The sequence below is a fragment of the Malus sylvestris genome, chromosome 15 (assembly GCF_916048215.2).
Source record: "Malus sylvestris chromosome 15, drMalSylv7.2, whole genome shotgun sequence".
NCBI classification, from domain to species: Eukaryota; Viridiplantae; Streptophyta; class Magnoliopsida; order Rosales; family Rosaceae; genus Malus; species Malus sylvestris.
The window spans coordinates 23264020-23286200 of NC_062274.1; the positions used below are offsets into that span (position 1 = coordinate 23264020).

Sequence of the window (22181 nt, forward strand, 5' to 3'; positions counted from 1 at the left end):
CTCGGTTGGAGATGGGAAAAAATATGACCATGTATTGTTCATTAAAATATTAATTTCTTAGAAAGTTCGAATGCTAAAACGAGCCATCTGACCCTGCTTTGGTTGGAGATGACCTTATGACATATAGGCGGCCTTGTAAGCACATGCTCAGATGCTTTTTCAAAATGCACTTGAATTTTTAACAAAAATTTCAAGTGTAGACTAGCACTTTCAGTAAAAGCGCTGAAGACAAAAAGATGCTTCTTTGAAAAGCAGTCCCAAACAAGCCAAAAACTTTCAATCAGAACTGCGGCTATAGCTAACAAAAGTGAGAAGGAAATTTCCAAATCATATTCTTATATATTGTCGCATGAGGACAACACATTATGCAACTGCAGTAAAGGAACTAATAACACTGAGAAAGAGCATAATCGAAGAAGCTGGGATCGTTGAGCAAAAGTAGAAAAACCATAATTTCAACAAATAGGAAATATATATGAATTGGCCATTTAAGCATTCCATCACTACAAAAACCTAAGAACTTCTACCAGAAAAAAAAAACCATCTACAGTTGGCTAATCCAAAGCGGCTACGGGATCAACGAAAGTAAACAAAAAAACTGAAACAAAGGAAAACGGTGAAGTTTGCCATCCTCAATTCTTTAACTTACTCCTAAAGAAAAAACATTGGTACAATCTACCTGCGGACAAGATCATACACGGTTATGGAGCAGATTGAAAGCTGAATAAACCCTTGTGTCACTGCTACGACTCCGTCAATTTTATTTTCAGCTGGATCTGAGATCCGTTTTATTATCAACGGATGGATCATAAATGGCAATGACTTGAGAACTCACCACTGGGTGATGCGGAGATAATTTGCTTTTCACAATCTGCCTTTTCATTATTGAAGCGCGGGCAAGTGTATGCTGAGATTGCAGGAGCACAGTGTTCATTCAAGGTTTAATAGAGTCGCCCCCGGCACGCGGAAGCTCCACAATGGCATGGATGTCCTTCTCCAGGAAGACGTTTATACCGATAGTCATACGTTATTTCTTCCCCCAAAGCTATCTGCTCACATACAGTAGAATTATCAAGAATAACGTTAGTCACTTTAAGCATTGTAATGCATATCAGTTGTAACGAGCCGTCATCAATTGTACATCACAACAGGGTAAGTTGGGAATCTTAATTTTCCAAGATAATAATTACTAATGCATCATGCACAAATAAAATCATTCTATGAGAAGAAATGAGACTGCTTACATCGCGATTTGCATAGAGACCAACATGTGCACACAGACTATCCATGCTTTCCACAAGAACTTGGTGATTCACAAGATTAGGCAAGCAGCTACAAAAGAATAGCATACGTCAAGTATATCACAAGGCACTTGAATTGCCTAAGAAATTAAAAAAAAACAAAAAAATTATATATATATATATATATATATATATATATATATATATATATATATATAATATAATTCAGCAACGTCTTTCATTACCTATGATTGATGAATCTTGAAACATTTCCATAGTTAGTTGAGTCAATTACATGATGGGCCTGTCCTTCGACCAATCTACTCATATCGTTAACATGAGCATCAATTTCATATAAGTAACTGTCTTTTCCATACCTGATCATTCATAAGGTACCATTCAAATATGGCACAAAAACTAGAGTAGAGTAAAAACAATAGCTGTATCTATCAGAACAAAACTGAAACCTGTTGCGCCTCTCATTTGCTTCATGCTCATCTAAAACCTCGCCTATGTACTCACAAACAAATGTGCCGCGGAGGATCACTTCACCTGCCCTGACTCCCCATCCCTGCAATTGGGTACCGAAGTCAATCCAACTCTTGAAAAATACCAAAAACTGAAATTTAACCCTTCAACTCTTCTTTATAACTCTAGAGGGACAAAAAAAGAAGGAAAGAAAGGCTACCTTTTTCTCTGTTTTGAAGACTTCCAATTTCACTCTTACTCCATTCTGCAAAACCCTATTAGGACAAGATCTAGTGCAGCTGCACATCTGATTGCATTCGTAAACGAGGTACCCTTCCTGCACAATTTCAAAAGAGCAATAAATCAACCCCATGTTCCCTCCAATAAAAAACTGGAGAACGAAAATTATGTGAAAATCAAGCATGGTATGAATCTCTTCGTGCTTTTGTAAATAAAGATTCTGTGGGGACAGGTCAATGGCACTACCCTCCCCAGAACCTGTGCCACTTTCAAATCCAGAATATATCTAACGTATACATGTATATAGATTGAGAGAGAATACAATGATCTAAGTGGGAACTATCTCAGGCAATTTTTCTCTCTAGCAAATGGTTAAGAGAGAAAAAAATCTTCGATATAGAAAAACCCTGTTTTTTATGTGCTTGTCTGCAACACGACCAACAACACAGCAAATTTACTGCTTTCCAGGGTATAAATGGTTATCAAACAAAACGCAAAAGAAGTTAAAGACTTCCAACAATGGAGAACATACCACCATAATATATGATCAAGGGCAACACTTAAAAAACATGTACTGCAATTAGAGAGATGAGACTGGTGGTTGGTGGTAGATTTTGATTGGCATACCTCCAATATAATTCGACCTCTCTCATCATATGGGAATCTGCAACGCATGGATTTCCCGTAGATGTCTTTTGCATCATCATAGTCATTATCAAAAAGGTAAACATGATCACATGTTTCAGGACGGCATGTAGAATGCGTGCATGAACACCCCAATTGCAAACTCTGCAATGAAAATGATGAAAAAAACATGTGAAATCTCGACAAAAATTGGAAAACAAAATTACAAAAACATTAACGTGTTGAATCTATCTTTTCATCTTGAAGTCATAGTAAATGCATACTATTAGAGAACAAAAGTTTATTGTGATTAGGATCCAAGTGGGCTCGAACATTTGGCCCCAGGTTTGTTTAGGGATGTAATCTAGTATTCTAAATTAAGTTATTTGGTTATCTTTTAGATTTCTGTAATGAGGGTAATGATTTTTTTATCTCATTCTCCCTATTTTCTTGACATGGTAACAATGCAAGATCTAGTCTTCTTAAAGAAAATCGTTCTCTGTCAGATAGCTTCAAAGAAAATGTTGTCATATTGTTCGCCAAACGTTTTTTTTTTTCTTTTTTTTTCTTTTCGTTTTACCTGCTCGTTGTATCCAAAGTTTTGGTCAAAAATCTTCAAAATGTACTTGCACATTTACTACAATTTATGGTGGTCCAGTTGAGAGTGATTCATATTAAACATGTGGCATACATGCATTACTGATATAAAATCAGTAACTGAAAGAAATTAAGAACAAAGATTGAAAAGTAATCTATATATATATATATTAATTATATTATTATTATATATATATATATACATACATACACACATAGTATATATACCTCTATATCGAGTCCAGGGGATTGATGAAGCAAGGGCTTCATAATATAGGTAAAGCTCTCCCATGGCAAGGAAATACCAGCATTAGAACCACCTGCAAGGGCAGGATAAGAATCCAATTGGTCTTCATCTGCAACACAAACCACTGGAACCAATTCCTGTCCAAAACTTATATCATCACACAAGACAAGAGCCTTCTGGAAGGATCTTTGGCTCAAGTGATGTGCATCAATAAGATAGTGGCTCTCATCCACATTCCATTTATCATCACAAGGATCTGATGAAGGTGGAGATTTATGCTCCATAGCACCAATTGGAAGAGGCATCACCGGAGACACAAAGCATTCCCTGAATTCCTTGCATCCTTTAGGGCAAATAAATCCATCTTGATGCCAATCTATCTGAATATTATGCTCGCTGCAGAGCTTGGCTGCCCTAAGATACAAACTTTCTGGCAAGACCCCATATTGTCCCTCCAGCATGGCTTTGAGACTGACCCTGCAGCAAGCAGAGCGAGCAACAGATAAAATATCTAGGTTACTTGGCCTACATTTTGTTTTCTGCATCTCAGAAAAAAGAATCCTTGCTACTGCTGAACAATGTGAGTCCCCTAATCTAGAAAGACTTGCTGCCTCAGTTGCAAGACGCTGTACATTTATTCCTCCAGTGCCAAGTGACTTCGATGATTGAATACGTTTCTTCATTGTAACATTTGCCCTATTCCTGATCCTATATGATGCTGCCGCCAAACTTTTTCTCAATCTAGGACGACTAAGTCTCCCAGATTTTAATTTATAAGCATAATAACGTATCCCCTTCTTTGAAGGCCGAGAACTGGCTAAACTTGGCCCCATGTGAGCAGCTTGATGGTGACGACCAAGATCGGGAAGCAAATCAAACTTCAACCCACAAAACCTGCAAACAAACTTTCGTTGACCACTTACATTCTCAGTGTTATTCTCCACAGAAGCTGAATTGTATAACTCAAACTTCCTTGGAGAATCGTCACCAATAGACTGGACAGGCCGAGGAGTTTTTGAGAGCCTGAAATTATCAGGATGAACTGCAAGCACATGCAACCATAACTCATCTGTATTACCAAAGTGGCTTCCACAAGGAATACACTGGAAAAGCATGCATTGTTCGACAAATTGCACACAGTGTCTCTCCTGAACATGACTTTCCAAGACTTTCTTATTAGTAAAAGAATCCAGGCAGATGGCACATGCATAACCTCTAAACAGCCATTGTGCTTCCTTTTTATGATTTTCCATCCAGTGAGTTCCAAGTTCTTGGTTGTCTGAAAACTCCTGCGAACAAACTTTGCACCTAATGACTTGTTCATTGTCATGGTTATCATCCACAGTCCATGACAACAGAGCCTGTTCTTCCATTGCAGACGATGAAACATGTTCACCTTCATCACCATTAAAGCCCCAAATCCTTCTGAGTCTCTCCTTTTCAGTGCAAACCAACTTTGAGAATATTTCCCCAACACCAAGATTTTTAGAAGCTTCAGATAGGGCCCACTGAAACTGTACATCCTTAGGAACAGGATTTCTTAAAGATAAGATACTTTTAAAGAGCTTGTAAAAGAGCTCACATGCTTGATGCAAATTAAACTTTTGCTCCTCTGAGTGACAATCCCTCAAAAGATCTACAAAGACTTCTTTTGATATTATCCTACTCTTACCATTTCTTGCACGTTTGAGCCAGCTTGGGAGGTGCTTTTCGCAATATAATGAATGCCTCTTTGGACTTTCCAAACAAGGGTTGCTGTCATCTCGCAAACAAAAGCCAATGCAGCGCTGCTCTCCTGTGATATTACAAGCTTTGGCAGGGGACTCGGACTTCTCAAATAAGCTCCCTCTTTCACAGAAGGCATTACCAGGCACATATGAGACAGGATCCACCTGTAGAGGACTTTCAACATCTCTGACCAATACCATCTCTCTGCATTTTGTGGTCTCTAAATTAGAAATGTTCTCCTCAAACTTTCTCTTAAGTGTATTCTCTGGAAAATTTGAGATAGCTTTCATATCATTCTTTGGTCTGTGCTTCTTACAAAATGAAGAGCCTTGTAAAGACCGATGCTTACATTTAGTTCCAAGGACAGTTGTGCCTTCACACAGTGGTTGATCACTAGAGTGAGACCCTTCAGCTTTTGTAGAGCTTCCCATGAAGCGAGAGGACAGATGCACACAACAGTAAACATCACCATCATTTGCCCATCTCACACATTGCCTTCCCTTGGCTTCTATATAAGCAATGCACTGTCGATTTTTACTTCCAGGCTCAGAAGTTCTTATGGCAGCTACTTCATTGACTGGTGTCATTTCCACACCTTTGGTTTGGATGAGCTTAGAATTACCAGCTTCAAGTAATACTCCGTCCCATTTATCAGCAACTCGCCCGGGTGTGTCTGTTGGTGCAGGTAAATCTTTCATATCTTCTTCTTTATAGGGCTCTGATGCTAACGTAGCAGCATTTGCAGTGTCTCGATTATTAAAGAATTCAGAGTCAATTTCAATGGCTATAGCTTCATCTGATCCCCTAGTTTCCACCTGGGAAGCATTTGCCTCCGCACGACGAACTTCAAGCTTTGGCCTTTTCCTGCCAACTTGGGGATTTGGAGTCAAGGGACCATCACTACTCTGCTTCTGCATGTCTACACTATTCGATATGGGATGAGACGTTGAAAACCATTTCATAACTTCATGCTTCCAGGTTTTCCACTCGGAACCAAGTGTAGGCTGCAATGGTGCATTCTGGAGAGACTGGACTTCATTCCAGAGAATAGAGTCAACTAGTTCCTGAACCAGAAAGGAAAGCATAAAACCAAAAGCTTGACCAAATGACTTTTAACAGCAAAAATTATTTCGAAACAAAATCCAATGTAACAGACACCGGAAGTGAGTTGGAATGGTCTTTGCTCATGCCTATCATGATGAAATAAATAACCATAACAACTCCATTTACAGTGAGCAGAATGATATTCGCTCAGGTGTATCATGATGAAATAATTAGCTATAACAACTCCATTTACAGTGAGCACACCCAAACTCCATGGAATGGGAACAATATTCCAATACAAAGTTACAAATGGCTATGCAATTTTTCTTGCACAAACAGTCCACCTCTCAATTAAAATTGATCAACTGCCAAGCATATATATACCAAGCACTGCACATAATTTTCTTTTTAACTGAATGGTTAAAAACTAAATACCAAAGAAGGAGAGTTGGTTATCTATAAACTAGCTAGAGCAAGGGAAAAGAAGACAAGGGACCTAAACCAAGTGAGGTGCATCAAGGATGACAATGGAAATGTTCTTGCTACAGAGAACGTGGTCAAAGACAGATGGAGAGGTTATTTTCATAATCTTTTCAATGAAGGACATGAAAGGAGTACTTATTTGGGGGAGTTGAGTAACTTAGAAGAGTGTAGAAACTACTCCTTTTACCACCGAATTAGGAAGGAAGAAGTGGTTGTAGCTTTGAAAAAGATGAAGCATAAAAAAGCAGTGGACCCAAATGATATACAGATCGAAGTGTGGAAAGTCTTGGGAGAGACGGGTATAGCATGGCTCACAAACCTTTTCAATAGGATTTTGAAAACGAAGAAGATGCCAAATGAGTGGTGAAAGAGCACTTTGGTGCCTATCTACAAGAATAAGGGCAACGTACAAAATTGCATAAACTATAGGGGTATAAAGCTAATGAGTACAATGAAGCTCTGGGAGAGAGTCATTAAGCATAGATTGAGGCAAGAGACATGGGTTTCGGACAACCAATTCGGATTCATGCCAGGACGCTCAACCATGGAGGCAATCTATTTCTTACGAAGATTGATGGTAAGATATAGAGATAAGAAAAAGAATTTACACATGGTCTTTATAGATTTGGAAAAAGCGTATGATAAGGTCCCAAGAGACATTCTTTGGAGGATTTTAGAGAAGAAAGAAGTACGAGTCGCATATATCCAAGCTATAAAGGATATGTTTGGTGGAGCAAAGACTACCGTAAGAATTCATGAAGGACAAACCGAAAGCTTCCCCATAACTGTAGGGTTACATCAAGGCTCATCCTTAAGTCCTTACCTTTTTGCATTGGTAATGGATGAGTTAACGGGACAAATGATATTCCTTGGTGTATGCTTTTCGCAGACGATATAGTGTTGATAGATGGAACTCAGGAAGGGGTAAATGCGAAGCTTAACCTTTGGAGAGAAGTGTTGGAATCTAAAGGTCTTCGCCTAAGCCGATCAAAGACAAAATATACGAAGTGCAAGTTCGGTGCAAATGGAAGCCCAAATGAGTTAGGGGTGAGGATCGAAGATCAAGAAGTACCAAAGATCGACCGCTTTCGATACCTAGGATCTATATTGCAAAAGAACGGAGAATTAGAGGGAGACCTCAACCATAGAATACAAGCTGGATGGATGAAGTGGAAGAGTGCATCCGACGTGTTATGTGATCGCCGTATACCACTTAAGCTCAAGAGAAAATTTTATAGGACAGCAGTAAGGTCGGCGATGCTGTATGGCACGGAATGTTGGGCGGTGAAGCATCAACACGTACATAAAATGGGTGTAGCGGAGATGAGGATGCTTCGTTGGATGTATGGGCACACGAGAAAGGATAAGATTAGAAATGAGGATATCCGAGGCAAAGTAGGAGTAGCCGAAATTGAAGGAAAGTTGAGAGAAAATCGGTTACGGTGGTTTGAGTATGTGCAAAGAAGGCCTACTGACGCTCCAGTTAGAAGATGCGACTACAGGACAGAGGCCAGGGCCGAAAGGGTAGAGGAAAACCTAGGAAAACTTTGGAAGAGACTCTAAGAAAAGACTTAAGAGTACTTGGATCTAACGGAGGACATGACACAGAACCGAGCGCAATGGCATTCCAGGATTCATATAGCCGACCCCACTTAGTGGGAAAAGGCTTTGTTGTTGTTGTTGTTGGTTAAAAACTAAATCGCGAGCAAAGAAGCAACTCACTTTAGCTTCATTTACTGGGAACCTTACAGGTTGTATGGAAACAAATTACTAAAAGGTAAAAGCACTCCTAACAAAAATTATGCAGTATATACCAGCACAACATGGAAGGAAACAATATAAGGTTGAATTCATAGACAACCTATTCTCTGAAACTATAGCTACCTGATGCATGACAACTTTTAATACCAGAGCACAACCAGTGAACATGGAACATAAATGAGCAGCAACATTATATTATACCTCCTTCAGTACTTCAATGGTTGCAGCATTACACGCATTCTGACACTGCTGAACCCAAAAGTTATATGAACGTTCTAACCATTCCGAATTTAGGTAGGTCTGTGATATCATCTGTAAACGAAAATAAAATGGAATTTCTTAATAACTAATCAGAAGAAAAACAAAATATGAGATAAATTAGGGCTTGTTTGGAAGTGCTTTAAACTAACTGAAAGCGCTTTTGGTGAAAGTGTTAAATTTTTTTAAAAAGAGTTAAATTTTTTGTTAATCTGAAAAACATAGTTCAATCATATACACCTCACATGGTAAGAACACGAAAACTCTACAGTATATACAAAACACAAGCATGAAAAATAAACACAATTGTGCACATAGAATCAATAGATAAATATGTTCCAAGCTTAAAGTAGTGACAAGTAAAACATGAATGACGATGAGATCTGCAGAAATATGATAAAACAATTTCCAAAGGGGTGCTTCTACACCGACTTTAAAGCTAATTGATTTTCTTCACAAAAGTTATGGATACAAAACACAAGCATGAAAAATAAACACAATTGTGCACATAGAATCAATAGATAAATATGTTCCGAGCTTAAAGTAGTGACAAGTAAAACATGAATGACGATGAGATCTGCAGAAACATGATAAAACAATTTCCAAAGGGGTGCTTCTACACCAACTTTAAAGCTAATTGATTTTCTTCACAAAAGTTATGGATAAAGGACAACTAAAAGAAGAAATACAATTTGACACAAAAAAGAAGTCCAAAGAACCTCATATATACTTATTAGAGGATGAATTGGTCTTCTTTCACCATCAATATTTGACATTTAAGGGAAAAAAAAACTTAAACAAACAGTTAAATTCCATTACAGTACATGAAGACAATGCCTTAGCTCATACTGGAAAAGACAAAAGAAACAGTTTCTGCCCCTATTATTAAAAGTCACAGTATCAACAGATAAAGATGTTTACACTTTGCAGCTTCAGAAGCATCTTTCCAAGATCAGAATAGCCACTGCAACGAGAAGCCTCCATAGCAAACTCCTTCCAGACGGCCACATCACGAGCATTCTCTATCAAAGCCTACACAAGTTGACATATCTTTAGAATGACATGAAAGCAGAAGAGGATACTAAAGACACATTAAATTGGTTGCTCCGTCTAGGGAAAAAGAAAGTTTTGAGAGAGCATGAGAATCTCACATAAAATCACGTACCTCAGTATGAAATTGGTCAACAATATTCAGCATTCCAACAGCTAACTTTTGCATAATAAACCGACGTGCTATGGTTAAATCTTTAACCACTTTTAATCCAACTTTGTGCGTTTTATATGCAATAGGGTGTGGAAATTCATTGATCGAGCGAACAAGTAGCGTGTCTGCCCAAGAATAATTCCTTGTGTGTGGAAAAAATATCACAAAATATTTTTTCCTATCATGAGTTGGTTTTGCTCTCAAAGTCGATAATGGGCAGTCTGCTCGTGCACATCGTATTCCTGTCTGCCACTTCCCTCTCCACTATACTTGGAAAAAAAGAGAGGTACGAAAATAAAATGCAATCAGCAATGTTATTTATTCGACCAGTTTCATTCTTTATAGTTTTGGCTAAGGTCAGCAAAGGAAAATGGGGAAGAGTATCAGGATCTATACATATATAAGCAAGTATTATCTAACATATTCCAACAACAACAAAAAGTATAACATAACATAACAAGAAGTTTAATTTATCAAAGTATCCAACACAAAAGCTCAAATTAGGACTCTCTACATTTCCAGAAAGCCCAATACTGGAAGATTGCAATAATAAAGATTTAAACTCAGGACCTCCCACTTTGCCATGATGAAGTATCTAACCAAAAGCTTACATTGACATGATGTGATCCTGGAAAATGTTATATTTGAACGTATTTGAACACTAAGAGTGAAAAAATGAGTAGCCAGTTGGGGACATACTAGAACCTGTAAGCCTATGGGTAAAACTAATGAGACTAACCAACTCGATATGCATTAGGCATGAGAAATTACATAAGAAAAGGTTTAAGTTATGTCGAAAATGAAGAAACAAAAGTCACCTTGACCCACAGTGCCACAGATTCATCACTTTCTAGCCATGTGGACTCTGAAAGAGATGACTCTCCTTCCCTACTGTTGTTTGGCAATGCATTTACGTTGCTATCTACAATCAGATGACTATTGTCAGAGGTCACACAGGGTTCACTGTAATTCTGTGCATTTATATCATCATCATCAAAATCTTGCGAACCACTGGATGTCCTTTGACCCTCCAATTGATAACAATCAAGAACTGAAGCTCCATTTTGACATCCTTCAGAAGTTTGCAATTCATCAACTGCCTCTGGAACTTCACCTTGTCTTCCTAAACGAGGCCCTTCCACATTTGGCAATAAGTCATCTGCAGCTTGCACTTCCTTTCCATGTTCAAGGCAATTGGATTCCCCGTCACAGACAGAAGTGGTTGCTGAACTCTGTTGAGGGCAATCAGATTGTCCAACACGAATGGTAGAACAAGGGAGCACTTCCATGATCCTACACTAAATATACTGGTGCCATATGATGTGTATGTTATCACTGATTATTTGCCTACCCACCTCTCTGTTCAAACAAAGTCCAGTTGACAAAAAGGGTCAGAGGAATATATTTGATGACGTACCAAATTGAGAAAACACAAATCCAAAATGTACTTCTAATGAACTGGTGAAAGTAAAAAAAGCTGCATCGGCCACAATGAGGATATGTGTGCATACATGCGTTTAGGCTTGTCTCTACATATACATGATTGGAGGAAAAACCTAAAGGCAATCTTGATAAACCACAACGGCCTTACTTGGTCTGACAATAATAGTATAAGGAATAGTTTTATATCAGCATTCCATTGAATGACCATGTCAATCATGTCACGATCAAGAAATTAAGGAGAGACATGAGGTAGGAAGGCAGAAGAAAGAATACTTTGTATTCCATTTAAATGGCAAATGCAATGATATGAAATTGACCTTCTTTGAGGAGTTTACCTAAGCAATACATTTCAACTTATTCATAACAAAGGACTGCTAGAACAGCAAACTGCACCCTCGGTTTGAACCATATTATTAGGCAACTGACTAATTTAATCCATATCGGCTCAAAGGTATAATTTAAAAAAGAACTACATAAACTTCCTGATATATCAATGCATGCAAAAGATTCCATGTATAGAACACCTAGGACGTTGAATCAATAAACTGAAGATAATTTTATTTTGATATTAAGGATTACCTATAGAAGACCTAGTCGCATGCTCTGTTATAAGGCAAATTACTTGACAAACAAACTCATATTACTAAGAAAAAATGTTTAAACAATGCATATTAAAGATTGAATATATTTGAGGATTGGCATTATGCACATAACCACTAGAAAACAAAAATACCAAACTATGATAATACCCCGCAAGGAGCTTGTAGCTCAAGTGGTTAAGAGCATTTAACCCAACACCCGAGGTCCTGTTTTTGAATCCTCCCTCCCCCCCTTGTTGTTTATAAACAAAGAAAACTATGGTTATACCTCCTATCATTGCAAAGTTCTAAAATATAGAAATAGAATACGGTTTGGAAAACAACATCACTTCCATATGCATTCATTTTTTATTTAGAAGTTGTTTAATTCAACTAGCAAAGCCATTTCCAGAAACTAAACCCTGTTCTTAATTTAAAAAACAAAAGCAAGAAAAGTAAATTACTTGTTATATATGGAAAAATGAAACTAATACCAATTACCTGTCATATTGTGCACACTAACATATTTACTACTATTCTTCTTTTAAGAAAAGAAAAAAATCATGAGATCACCTCACCCCACAAAGAAGGAAATTAGTAAAACAATTTTGCAACTTCATGTGGTAGTTCAAATAAATATATGATTCTGCAAAAGCAACGGAATTGGACATCGAAAAAGCTCCAGTTGTCTTAAAATATATATCTGCAGCAGAAGTATATTATACAGATACAGAAACAACTTTCAAATATCCAATTATTATTACTGAAATGATGTTGTCAAAATAAAAATCAAATCATTAAATACACATAAACCCTTCTACTTGTAGAAATACACACAGCAAAATGTACTAAACAATGGCAACCCATATATTATAACCAAAAGGCATTGTAATGGCGCTCCCAAGTGAGAAACTATGTGACATAAAACCAACAGCTAATGAAGCCCTACACATCTAAAATACCTTAATTTCTCAACAACAAAAATACCCCAAAATCCATCTGCAAGACTCGCCTAGAAAAAAAGCTGCATCACACCTTAATTTACAACCAAAGAGCTCACCATGTGAAATTGGCGAACAAACCCTAATTCACTAAACCCAGTAATTAAAATTGGTAAAAGCCAGAGACTTCCCAATTGGTAACATTGTGATGGAAAAACCCTAGAAAAATCCGCAACGGATAACCCGATGTACGGATCGTGAACATGCACAAGTGGCTACAGATCAAAAAAAGGAAACATAAATTATGTTGCAAAAACATAACACATACATACCCTTTGAAAATAAGATATAAAAACCCCAAGAAATGGTTCAAGTTCGTGCCCTTACATTTTACCTACCATGTTAAAATGGTGGTATCAAAACCTTAGGGCATAGGGTTTGGGGTATTGGGTTTGTGGTAGGGTGAGATATAATCATATAATTAGTCAGCAAAAAAATTGACTGCAAAACAAAAGAAAAATAAATGTGACATACATAGAGATGGGATGGCCAAAATTACAGAGGAGAGAGAGAGAGAGAGAGAGAGAGAGAGAGAGAGTAATGTAGCTCACCTTTAAAGAAGGGGGAAGTTATGGAGGAAGATCACCATTTTCCCATTTGGGTTGGGTGAGATTTTGGGTGAAAATTTGGGGAAATTTTGAGTCTTTTTGTTAAAATTGATTTGGGTTGATGGGTTTTTGGGTAAAAGCCACAATCTTTTCTATTTCCTTCTGAGTCTGGCAAATCTTTGGCTAGTGAGTGAAAGGGGGCTATAGATGTTGCAGGTGCCCGTGGCCTAAAATATGGAGAGAAAAAAAGAAAAAGAAAATACAATAAAAATACCAAGATATAGATATCAAGAGATTAGAGAAACAGAGACGTGTGGGGTACAACAATTACAAAGAAAAAAAGAAGCCCTACCCTTTTTATCAAAAAAGAAGACCGAGACCGACTGAGACTGTTACCGGGTTGTGGGTTTTTGGGGCTTGCTTCTAAGAGCAACTCCACGAGCCCTCCCAATTTTTTGTTTGCGCGTATATGTTTAGAGAGAGAAAAAAAATTGTCGGTTTTTTCGTATTTGGGAAGAGAGATTGGGGAGACTCGGCGGGGGAGGGGTTTTTTTTGAGGTCTGTGGTGAGGAAGCGCGCTTCTATAGGTGTTTTCGTAACGCTCGCCTGATGTTTCTTCGTTTTGCTCTCCCTTCTTTCTCAACAGAACCAAAACAAATAGAATTTTTACCATTTTATTTTTATTTTTATTTTTTGGGTTTTTGGGGTCACTGCAGTGCCAGAGTAATTGCTATGAATATTATCTGGATTCGAAATTTTGCAGATTTTTTTTTCTATTTCTCTTAACTTTTTCTATTTTAGTTTTCACCTTTTTTTCTTCCTTGTATTCTGTTTTGGTAAAGGGGTAATTTTGTTTCCAAAATTTGGATGTCTGATAAGATCTTCCTGTGTGATTTGTTTGGTCGACCCTCACATCTTTTGATTAAAATGAAAAATTACAAGTGGGTCAAATTTACACTACGAAAAAAAGAAAGCTCTAAATGTGGAATGAAATATCTGAATCTGAAACTTAAGAAGTTGAAAACAAAATTTATATCTACAGTCCAATTCACCGCATACTTTTCTTTTTTCTTTTTTCTTTTTCTAATAAACCACATACTTTTCTTTACTATTTGGTAAAAGGTCCTTATCTTATTTATTTTTTTGTGGTCTTCCTTCCCATTTGACTCTTTTTGCACTAAAATATTGAAGGTTTTTTTTTTTTGCTTATTTAAAAAATGTAGAACTTATTTGAATGTATTTTTAAAATGACTGAAAACGTTTTTTATAAAGATATTTTTAGAAACAATTCTTAATAAAAATGCTAGTTAATCCTAAAAAAAAAAACACTTAAAGTGCTTTCTGGAAAAAATACATAACTGATACTTCTTGTAGAAAGCACTCCAAGTGCTCTTCGAACCCAAAAACATTTTCTTTAAAAGCACTTTCATTAATTTTCTCTAATCTTCCATTTGTACTTTTATTTTGGAAAAAAAAAAAGGAAAATTAGTTGGGGGCATTTAACCACGATTGACTCTTGGAACATGCACATCTGCCATATGAGAAGTTAATGAACATTTCTATCCTATTTTCCCTTCACAGAAAACGCATGTGATGCTAACGCATGAAGTAACTAACTGGCCTGGACAGTTTATAACTTCTTTCTTTTGTATTGACTTTTTTTTTTTTTAACAATATGAAGTAATATATTCGAACTTAAGATTTTTTTCAACAAATAAATGTGAAATACTACTTGACTAGAGTTAGTTGATTATTTTAGGGCAAAAGACTGTTTATTACCCTCATGTTTCGTGGTTTTCAACATTTAGTACATCAATTTTTTTTCATCCCAGAGTCATACCTAAAGTGTTAATTTTGGAACAGTTTCATACATCCGTTAGTCAAACTGTTAGTTCTCCCGTTAAGTGATGACGTGGCACCCATGTGGACAATGACTGGGCGCCACGTGTCATTAAAAAAAAATTAAAATAGTTAATTAAATAAATAAAAAAAAAACCGAACTCGAGGAAGAAGAAGGAAGAAGAACCCAGAAGAAGGAGGAAGAACCCGAAGAGGAAGAAATGACCCGATTTCCACCTCCATCTTCTCCTCCTTCTTCTTCCTCCTCTTCGCTATTGATTCCGATCAACGAATCCCTAACCCTAATTCCCGGCCTCCCAAACGACGTCGCTGCACTAATCCTCTCCTTCATCCCCTTCTCCCACCAGGCCCGTCTCCGACCCACCTGCAAATGATGGAGGCTCTTCCTCTCCTCCAAAACCCTAATCGCCCTCCGCCAGACCCACCACCGCAGCAACCTCTACCACCTCCTCTGCATCTTCCCCCAGGACCCCTCCATTGCCGCCCCTTACCTCTTCGATCCCCGAACCCTAACATGGTGCCCCTTCCCGCCCATGCCCTGCAATCCCCACGTCTACAACTTCTGCAACTTCACCTCCCTCTCCATTGGGCCCCATCTCTATGTCATCGGCGGCTCGCTCTTCGACACTCGTTCGTTTCCGATCGACCGCCCCTCGCCGTCCTTCACGGTCTTCTGATTTGACTTCAGCACTTCCTCGTGGGACTTCCTCGCTCTGATGCTCACGCCGCGCGGAAGCTTCGCCTGCGCCGCGGTTCCAAATTCGGGAGAGATTCTCATCGCTGGCGGCGGATCTGCCACACTTTGTTTAGCGCGACTAGAAGCCGAATGAGCTCAGTCGAGAGGTATGACATTGGTAGAAATGAATGGGTTGCAATGGACGGGTTGCCAGGTTTTCGGGCTGGGTGCGCGGGGTTCTTTGTTGGGGATGGCGAAGAGAGGGAGTTATGGGTTATGGGTGGGTACGGCAAGTCCAGAATAATTTCAGGGGTTTTTCCGATGGACGAGCATTATAGAGACACCGTGGTAATGGAATTGAAGAATGGGAATGGTGGTTGCAGGTGGAGAGAGGTTGGAGATATGTGGGAAGCAGAGGAGAGGATGAGACTAGGCAAAACTGTTGTTGTGGAAGATGGTGATGAACTGGGTTTGGGTAGATTTGATTTTTTTTTTTTTTTTCTTCTCCTCCTTCTTCTTCCTCTTCCTTCTTCTTCTTCTGGGTTCTTCTTCCTTCTTCTGATGAGGTGCAGTTCGGGGTTTTTTTTTTTTTTTTAATTTAATTAATTATTTTAATATTTTTTAATGACACGTGGCGCCCAGTCATTGTCCACATGGGCGCCACGTCATCACTTAACGGGAGAACTAACAGTTTGACTAACGGATGTATGAAACTGTCCCAAAATTAACACTTTAGGTATGACTTTGGGATGAAAAAAAATTGATGTACTAAATGTTGAAAACCACAAAACATGAGAGTAGTAAACAGTCTTTTGCCCTATATATATATATATATATATATATACACACACAAGCGCTTGTATTGACAAGCTCTACAACTTTCATAAAGGGGTCAACTTCGAAATTCGTTACCATAATCCATAAAACCTAGATTTATATTTAACTGTCGATTGTCGTTTACTTTTACGCTCCATTCTTCTCATCGGATTTCGTTTTTTGAGATTTTCTTTTTTCAAAACATGATCATTTAGCGAATGCAAAAAATAAACGGTCTGGATCGTTGATATCATGCTTAGATTTTTACAATTAGTGAAAATATTGCTCGAATTTTATACAGTTTCTAGAAGCTATATAACATCAATTCATATTTCAGTTAATCGTAAATATCAAAACGTAAGATCAACGATCAGGAATCGTTCATCTATCTTTTTAAAGTGAAGAAGAGTAAATGGGAGAAATAAAGACCAGCAACTTGCTGCTAGTTCTGCATGAACCATTCATCTTTCTGCATCCACTAGAAAATAATGTTTTCAAAAAAGAAAATCTCAAAAACAAAAAAAGAAATCTGGTGAGAAGAATGGAGTGTAAACGTAATCAACAATCGACGGTTAAATATAAATATAGGGTTTATGGATTATGGTGTCGAATTTTGGAGTTGACCCTTTTACGAAAGTTTTAGAGCTTGTCATTACTAGGGTTTATATATATACATACACACACATATGTGTGTGTGTGTGTGTATTTACATTTTCACCTGTACATTAATTATTATTAATTTTGCGGCTTTTTAGCCAAATTGGTCACTGAGATTTGCATAACTTCTCACTTTGATCCCTGAGATTTCAAATTAATAGAAGTGGTCCGTGAGATTGTCCATCATCCATCATTTTGGTCTTTCCGTTAAAAGCTCTGTTAAGTGTCCCGAAGCCTTTGGAGGGAAGTTTGGGCAATAATCAAAGCTTCGCAACTCAATTATTTCTTAACTAAATTTGACCCATAATATATCAAAATGAAGATATGAAAGTGTAGAATAAGATTATACCTATTTGGAAGCCCAATGGTTGTCAGAGATGGTCAGAAAATAGCCTCAAAGTTGACTGGTCCGAGGGAAAACTAGAAAACTCGCTAGAAACTGGATAAACTTTAAACGTTCATAACTTCTTCAATACTTAGCGAAATCAAGTGATTCAAAACGAAAATCATATTTCTCAACGAGACAAAGATAATGGTACATTTTCTGACGGCTAACTCGTCGTGGTTTGGCCGAAAAACGGCTCGAAAGTGGCTAACTCGAGAACAAGACAGCTACTTTCGAGCAGTTTTCCAGTCAAACCATTGCAAGTTAGCTCAAGAAGTTATGAACGTTTAAAGTTTACCCAATTTTCGGCGAGTTTTCCAATTTTCCCTCGGACCAGTCAACTTTGAGGCTATTTTCCGACCATCTCTGACAACCATTAGGCTTCCAAATAGGTATAATCTTATTCTACATTTTCCTATCTTCATTTTGATATATTATGGGTTAAATTTGGTTAAGAAACAATTGAGTTATGAAGCTTTGAAAATTGCCCAAACTTCCGGCCAAGAGCTCCAGGACACTTAACGGAGTTTTTAACGAAATGACCAAATGATGGATGGTGGACATTCTCAGGGACCACTTCTATTGATTTGAAATCTCAGGAACCAAAGTGAGGAGTTATGCAAATCTCAGGGACCATTTTGGCTAAAAAGCCTTAATTTTGCACTCAAACAAAAACACTATTCATGAGGTTTGGAGGGTTTTGAAAATCCAAATGATGATATAATCATCGTTTAAGCGTAGAGGATGCAATCATGAGTGTTTGTATATTTCTTTTTTTACATTTTTCACACTTGTATATTAATTATCATGAATTTTTATTTATTTTGAACTCCTTTAAAAACATTATCCTCGAGAGTTTGGATGTTGTTAAAAATATAAACAACGATGTACACGTCATCAAAGTGTAGAGGATGCGGTCCTGAGAGTTTGCCAGGTCTAGTGGTGAGAGTTCTTGATTACTGGAATAAAGTGGTTGGCATTGGTTATTTATAGAGAACAGAGAAGTAACCCTAGGGAACAAGTTCATTGAACCTATTAGTAGAGTGTTACCTAGCTTGCACACTGATGGAGGAATGTTCCTCTGAGATTCCTAAATATGTTTCGGAGAATCTTGCCATGTTAAGAAACTGATAGGCAGTCACTTAGTATTAAGGTTTAGTAGTATTCCTCTTCATTTGTAAGTGAGAGGTCTTAGGTTTAATTTTCACAAAGACGAATTTGAACCACATTATTGCTAGCCCATTATGAGGCTCAAGCCCACCGCTCCTCCTTAGTGTGGATAATATTGTTTATTAAAAAAAAAAGACTGATAGGCAAGCCCATTACATATTAGGGTAATCTACGCACGTCACATGGCGATCGACTTGAACCCTTTGAGATGAATTGGGCCTGGGGTCTATCGATTGTGGGATCCTAGGGCCTTTGTAGAGAATGTAGTTCGTTAGCCGTTAGGGTTTGACTATTGTTCTACGTATTCCGTCGAGGGCAATAGTCATATTTGATAAACTGTACACATCACGTGTTCTTATTTATTGTGGCGTCTACGCGTTTGAACTTAAAAATATATTAAATGAAGTGTTATATGTAAAACGAATATCAACTAATTCTTTCGGGTAATGTTGACATTTCATGTTATGATCATGTGAATGTACAATTTCTTTTTATCATAATCATAGCTTTCATTAACTTGAGAAGATATTTCATCAACAGAAAGAGAGAAAACAACCAAGACAGAGCGTCAAAATTTTGAACAACTGAGAACATTTCCAAAGGAGATACCAAAGTGTCAAAATCATCACTAACAGTAAAAAAGGCAGCAACAATACTTTCCAACCAAAAAGCTATATCTGATGTTTTTTAGTGCTTGTAAGTATACAAATTGGATTATAAATTTATAATATATAGACATGGTTGCAAAATTTGACAGCAGCTTAAAAAAAAATTTAATATATACTAAAACTCAAAATCAACTAAAACACTGTTCATAAGAACGGTGTTCTTCCTATTTTACCCACGCTTATTTTGTATTATTACAGGTCTGCCATGTCTGCTCGGTTTGGTCTACCTGCCGTTGCTTCAGTTCGAGACGTTCGCATGCTCTCTCTCTAAACCGGATGTTTCTCTTCCTTCTCTTCATGCTCCCCTAACTTCCTCCACGATAACGTTTGGATTAAATTCCCCATTTCTGTTGCTACAAACATGAGGATGCAGCCCAAATTTCTTGCACTTTATTCTACCACTATTGTGATATTTTCCACCCCAAGTTTGCGTTGATTTGTTTTTCTAGGTTTTGGCAAAAAAGTGGTAATTGTAGATTTTGATATTGAAGGGTTAATCATTTGGAAAAATGATAAAAAGGGCGAAAAGATATTTTTATAGTGATTGAGGGTTTTGTGTGACTGTATTATTGTTCAGTTGAATCCCCAAGAGACCAACAGGGGATTAGTGATGTTCTATTTGAATTGCAGTTCATTAGGGACATTTTTATTAAAGTAGAAGAAGGAATAGCTTATGAGGTTAGACAATTTTACATTCAACTGAACACTAAACCCAACCTAAACCGCTGAATATATATGCATTCTTATCATTTGTTTCCATATTTTTTTCCTTTTTATTCTTCCCTACTATTGTAATAATTTCATTGTCCCAGGATTGTGTTAAATTTTGCAGTGCAACTTTGTATGATTTCTGATCATTTCATGTCTTAGATTCAAAATTTGTGAGGATGTTGGACCCAAAGAAGAAGATAGCCATCAGTTGATAAGGAAAAGGTGAAATACCTTTATGTAATGAATTTATTTATTTATTTATACTCCTTACAACATATAAAAAACATCAACTGTTTGTGTCATACTTTTTTGATTTAGCTTTGAGTTATCATTTATGATACTGTAATGGATTTGTTCTCATAATTCATGTCAAGGCATTTGACTCTACTGGTTCCATGTTTAAGTCAGAAAAATTCATATGTTGCTTTTGCAGTTTGATTAGCAGTTGCTAATTAGTATTGGCTAATTCTTCTTCATGTAAGTATATCAATCGTATGATGAGGCTAATTAGAATTAGTCAGCTGATGGATTTGTTAAGATGTTTTAAGTAGTAGTAATTAAACCCAAAAGTTGTTTGGCAACGAAGAAGAAAGAAGAGTGAAATACTAAGGAACAAGTGAAAAGTTGGGACATGAAAAACAACATATTTTCCTATTTTTATGTGTATTATATCCATATGAACATCTTAATTCCAAACTTTTGCTATGTAATATATTCTACAAGCACCTATCTTTTGTTCCTTATTTAACATAAGGATGTAAATAGATTTTGATAATTTCACACATTTAAAACAATTTTAAAACCGCAGCATCGCGCGGGCATGCGTTGCTAGTTAATTACTAAATGCATCTTATTAATTTTATTATTGTTTTTTTTCACATTTATTATAATAGGTTAATGCAATAAAATAATAGTTTAATTGGACATATTGGGTGGAGAGCAAAACTTTAAAAGATGTCAAAGTGCCACATAGGCTATCAAATTTAAAATTTATGTTAAAAATTTGACATCTTCTTTAAAGATGCCCTAATAGCACAATAAGTTAAATAAAGTCGCCAGTGACAAACATTTTGCCTTAAACAACCTTTGCAAAACTCATATCCCGACTAAACCACAATGTAGTCCTAAGCATTCGTCATCTAAACCACGACTTCCTAACATTTTTGTTAGGTATAACTCTAATGTTGCAAATGTACTCAAACTTTAAGGGTAATAATGAGATTTCTATGAGATTTTTCTAGTAACTAGCATGCATATACAATTCTAAATTTATATACATAAGCAACGAAAGCATATTATCACATATTATCAAAGCTATAGGGCTCGTTTGGATGTGCTACTCTAGAAAGTGCTTTTACTCACTAGCGCTTTTGTTTGTAGCACTTTTGCGTAGCGTTTTTATGAGGAAGCAGTTTGTTGTTTGGCATGCAACTACTAAGTGTTTTTTGTATTGTATAGAAGCGTTTTTTATATTAAATAGAGTGTTTGGTTATCAAATAAAAAAGCGCTTTTCCTTAATAATTCTCAATAATTTTTTCATAAATATTTTTTGTATATAATTAGCATACAACTTGATTAAAGTGTTGATGAAAATTCAATTAAAGAAAGGGAAATTTTATTTAAACCCATTAATTCTCTTTCCACACCCAACTTAGAAATTTTGTCTCACAAACTTACCATTTTACCCTCAAATACAAAATTTACATACTTGAAAAAAATTACACAAACATGTAAACCCACCCAATCACTTGCCTTGGCAACAACCAAATTTGA

At 36.9% G+C, this 22181-nt stretch overlaps 1 protein-coding gene and 1 pseudogene across 5 annotated transcripts; one reads left to right on the forward strand and one right to left on the reverse strand.

The window, feature by feature from the left end:
- Positions 1–453: 453 nt before the first annotated feature.
- On the reverse strand, positions 454–14044 carry LOC126602294 (histone-lysine N-methyltransferase SUVR5). Of its 5 annotated transcripts, XM_050269122.1 has the most exons (13): positions 13469–14039; positions 13190–13358; positions 10714–11254; positions 9857–10159; positions 9613–9723; positions 8635–8745; positions 3399–6209; positions 2577–2738; positions 1930–2046; positions 1709–1812; positions 1487–1618; positions 1245–1332; positions 454–1049 (listed from the first exon to the last, which is right to left on the reverse strand). In XM_050269122.1, exons 3-13 carry the CDS (start codon positions 11182–11184, stop codon positions 942–944), a joined length of 4518 nt encoding a protein of 1505 aa, XP_050125079.1. In that variant the 5' UTR covers positions 11185–11254; positions 13190–13358; positions 13469–14039; the 3' UTR covers positions 454–941. The 5 variants fall into 5 exon arrangements, with proteins under 5 accessions (XP_050125079.1, XP_050125078.1, XP_050125081.1 ...); XM_050269121.1 differs by lacking the exon at positions 13190–13358; XM_050269124.1 differs by lacking the exons at positions 13190–13358; positions 13469–14039 and adding an exon at positions 13392–13438.
- Positions 14045–15525: 1481 nt separating this feature from the next.
- Positions 15526–20426, forward strand: LOC126602819 (F-box/kelch-repeat protein OR23-like; annotated as a pseudogene).
- The last annotated feature ends 1755 nt before the right edge of the window (positions 20427–22181 follow it).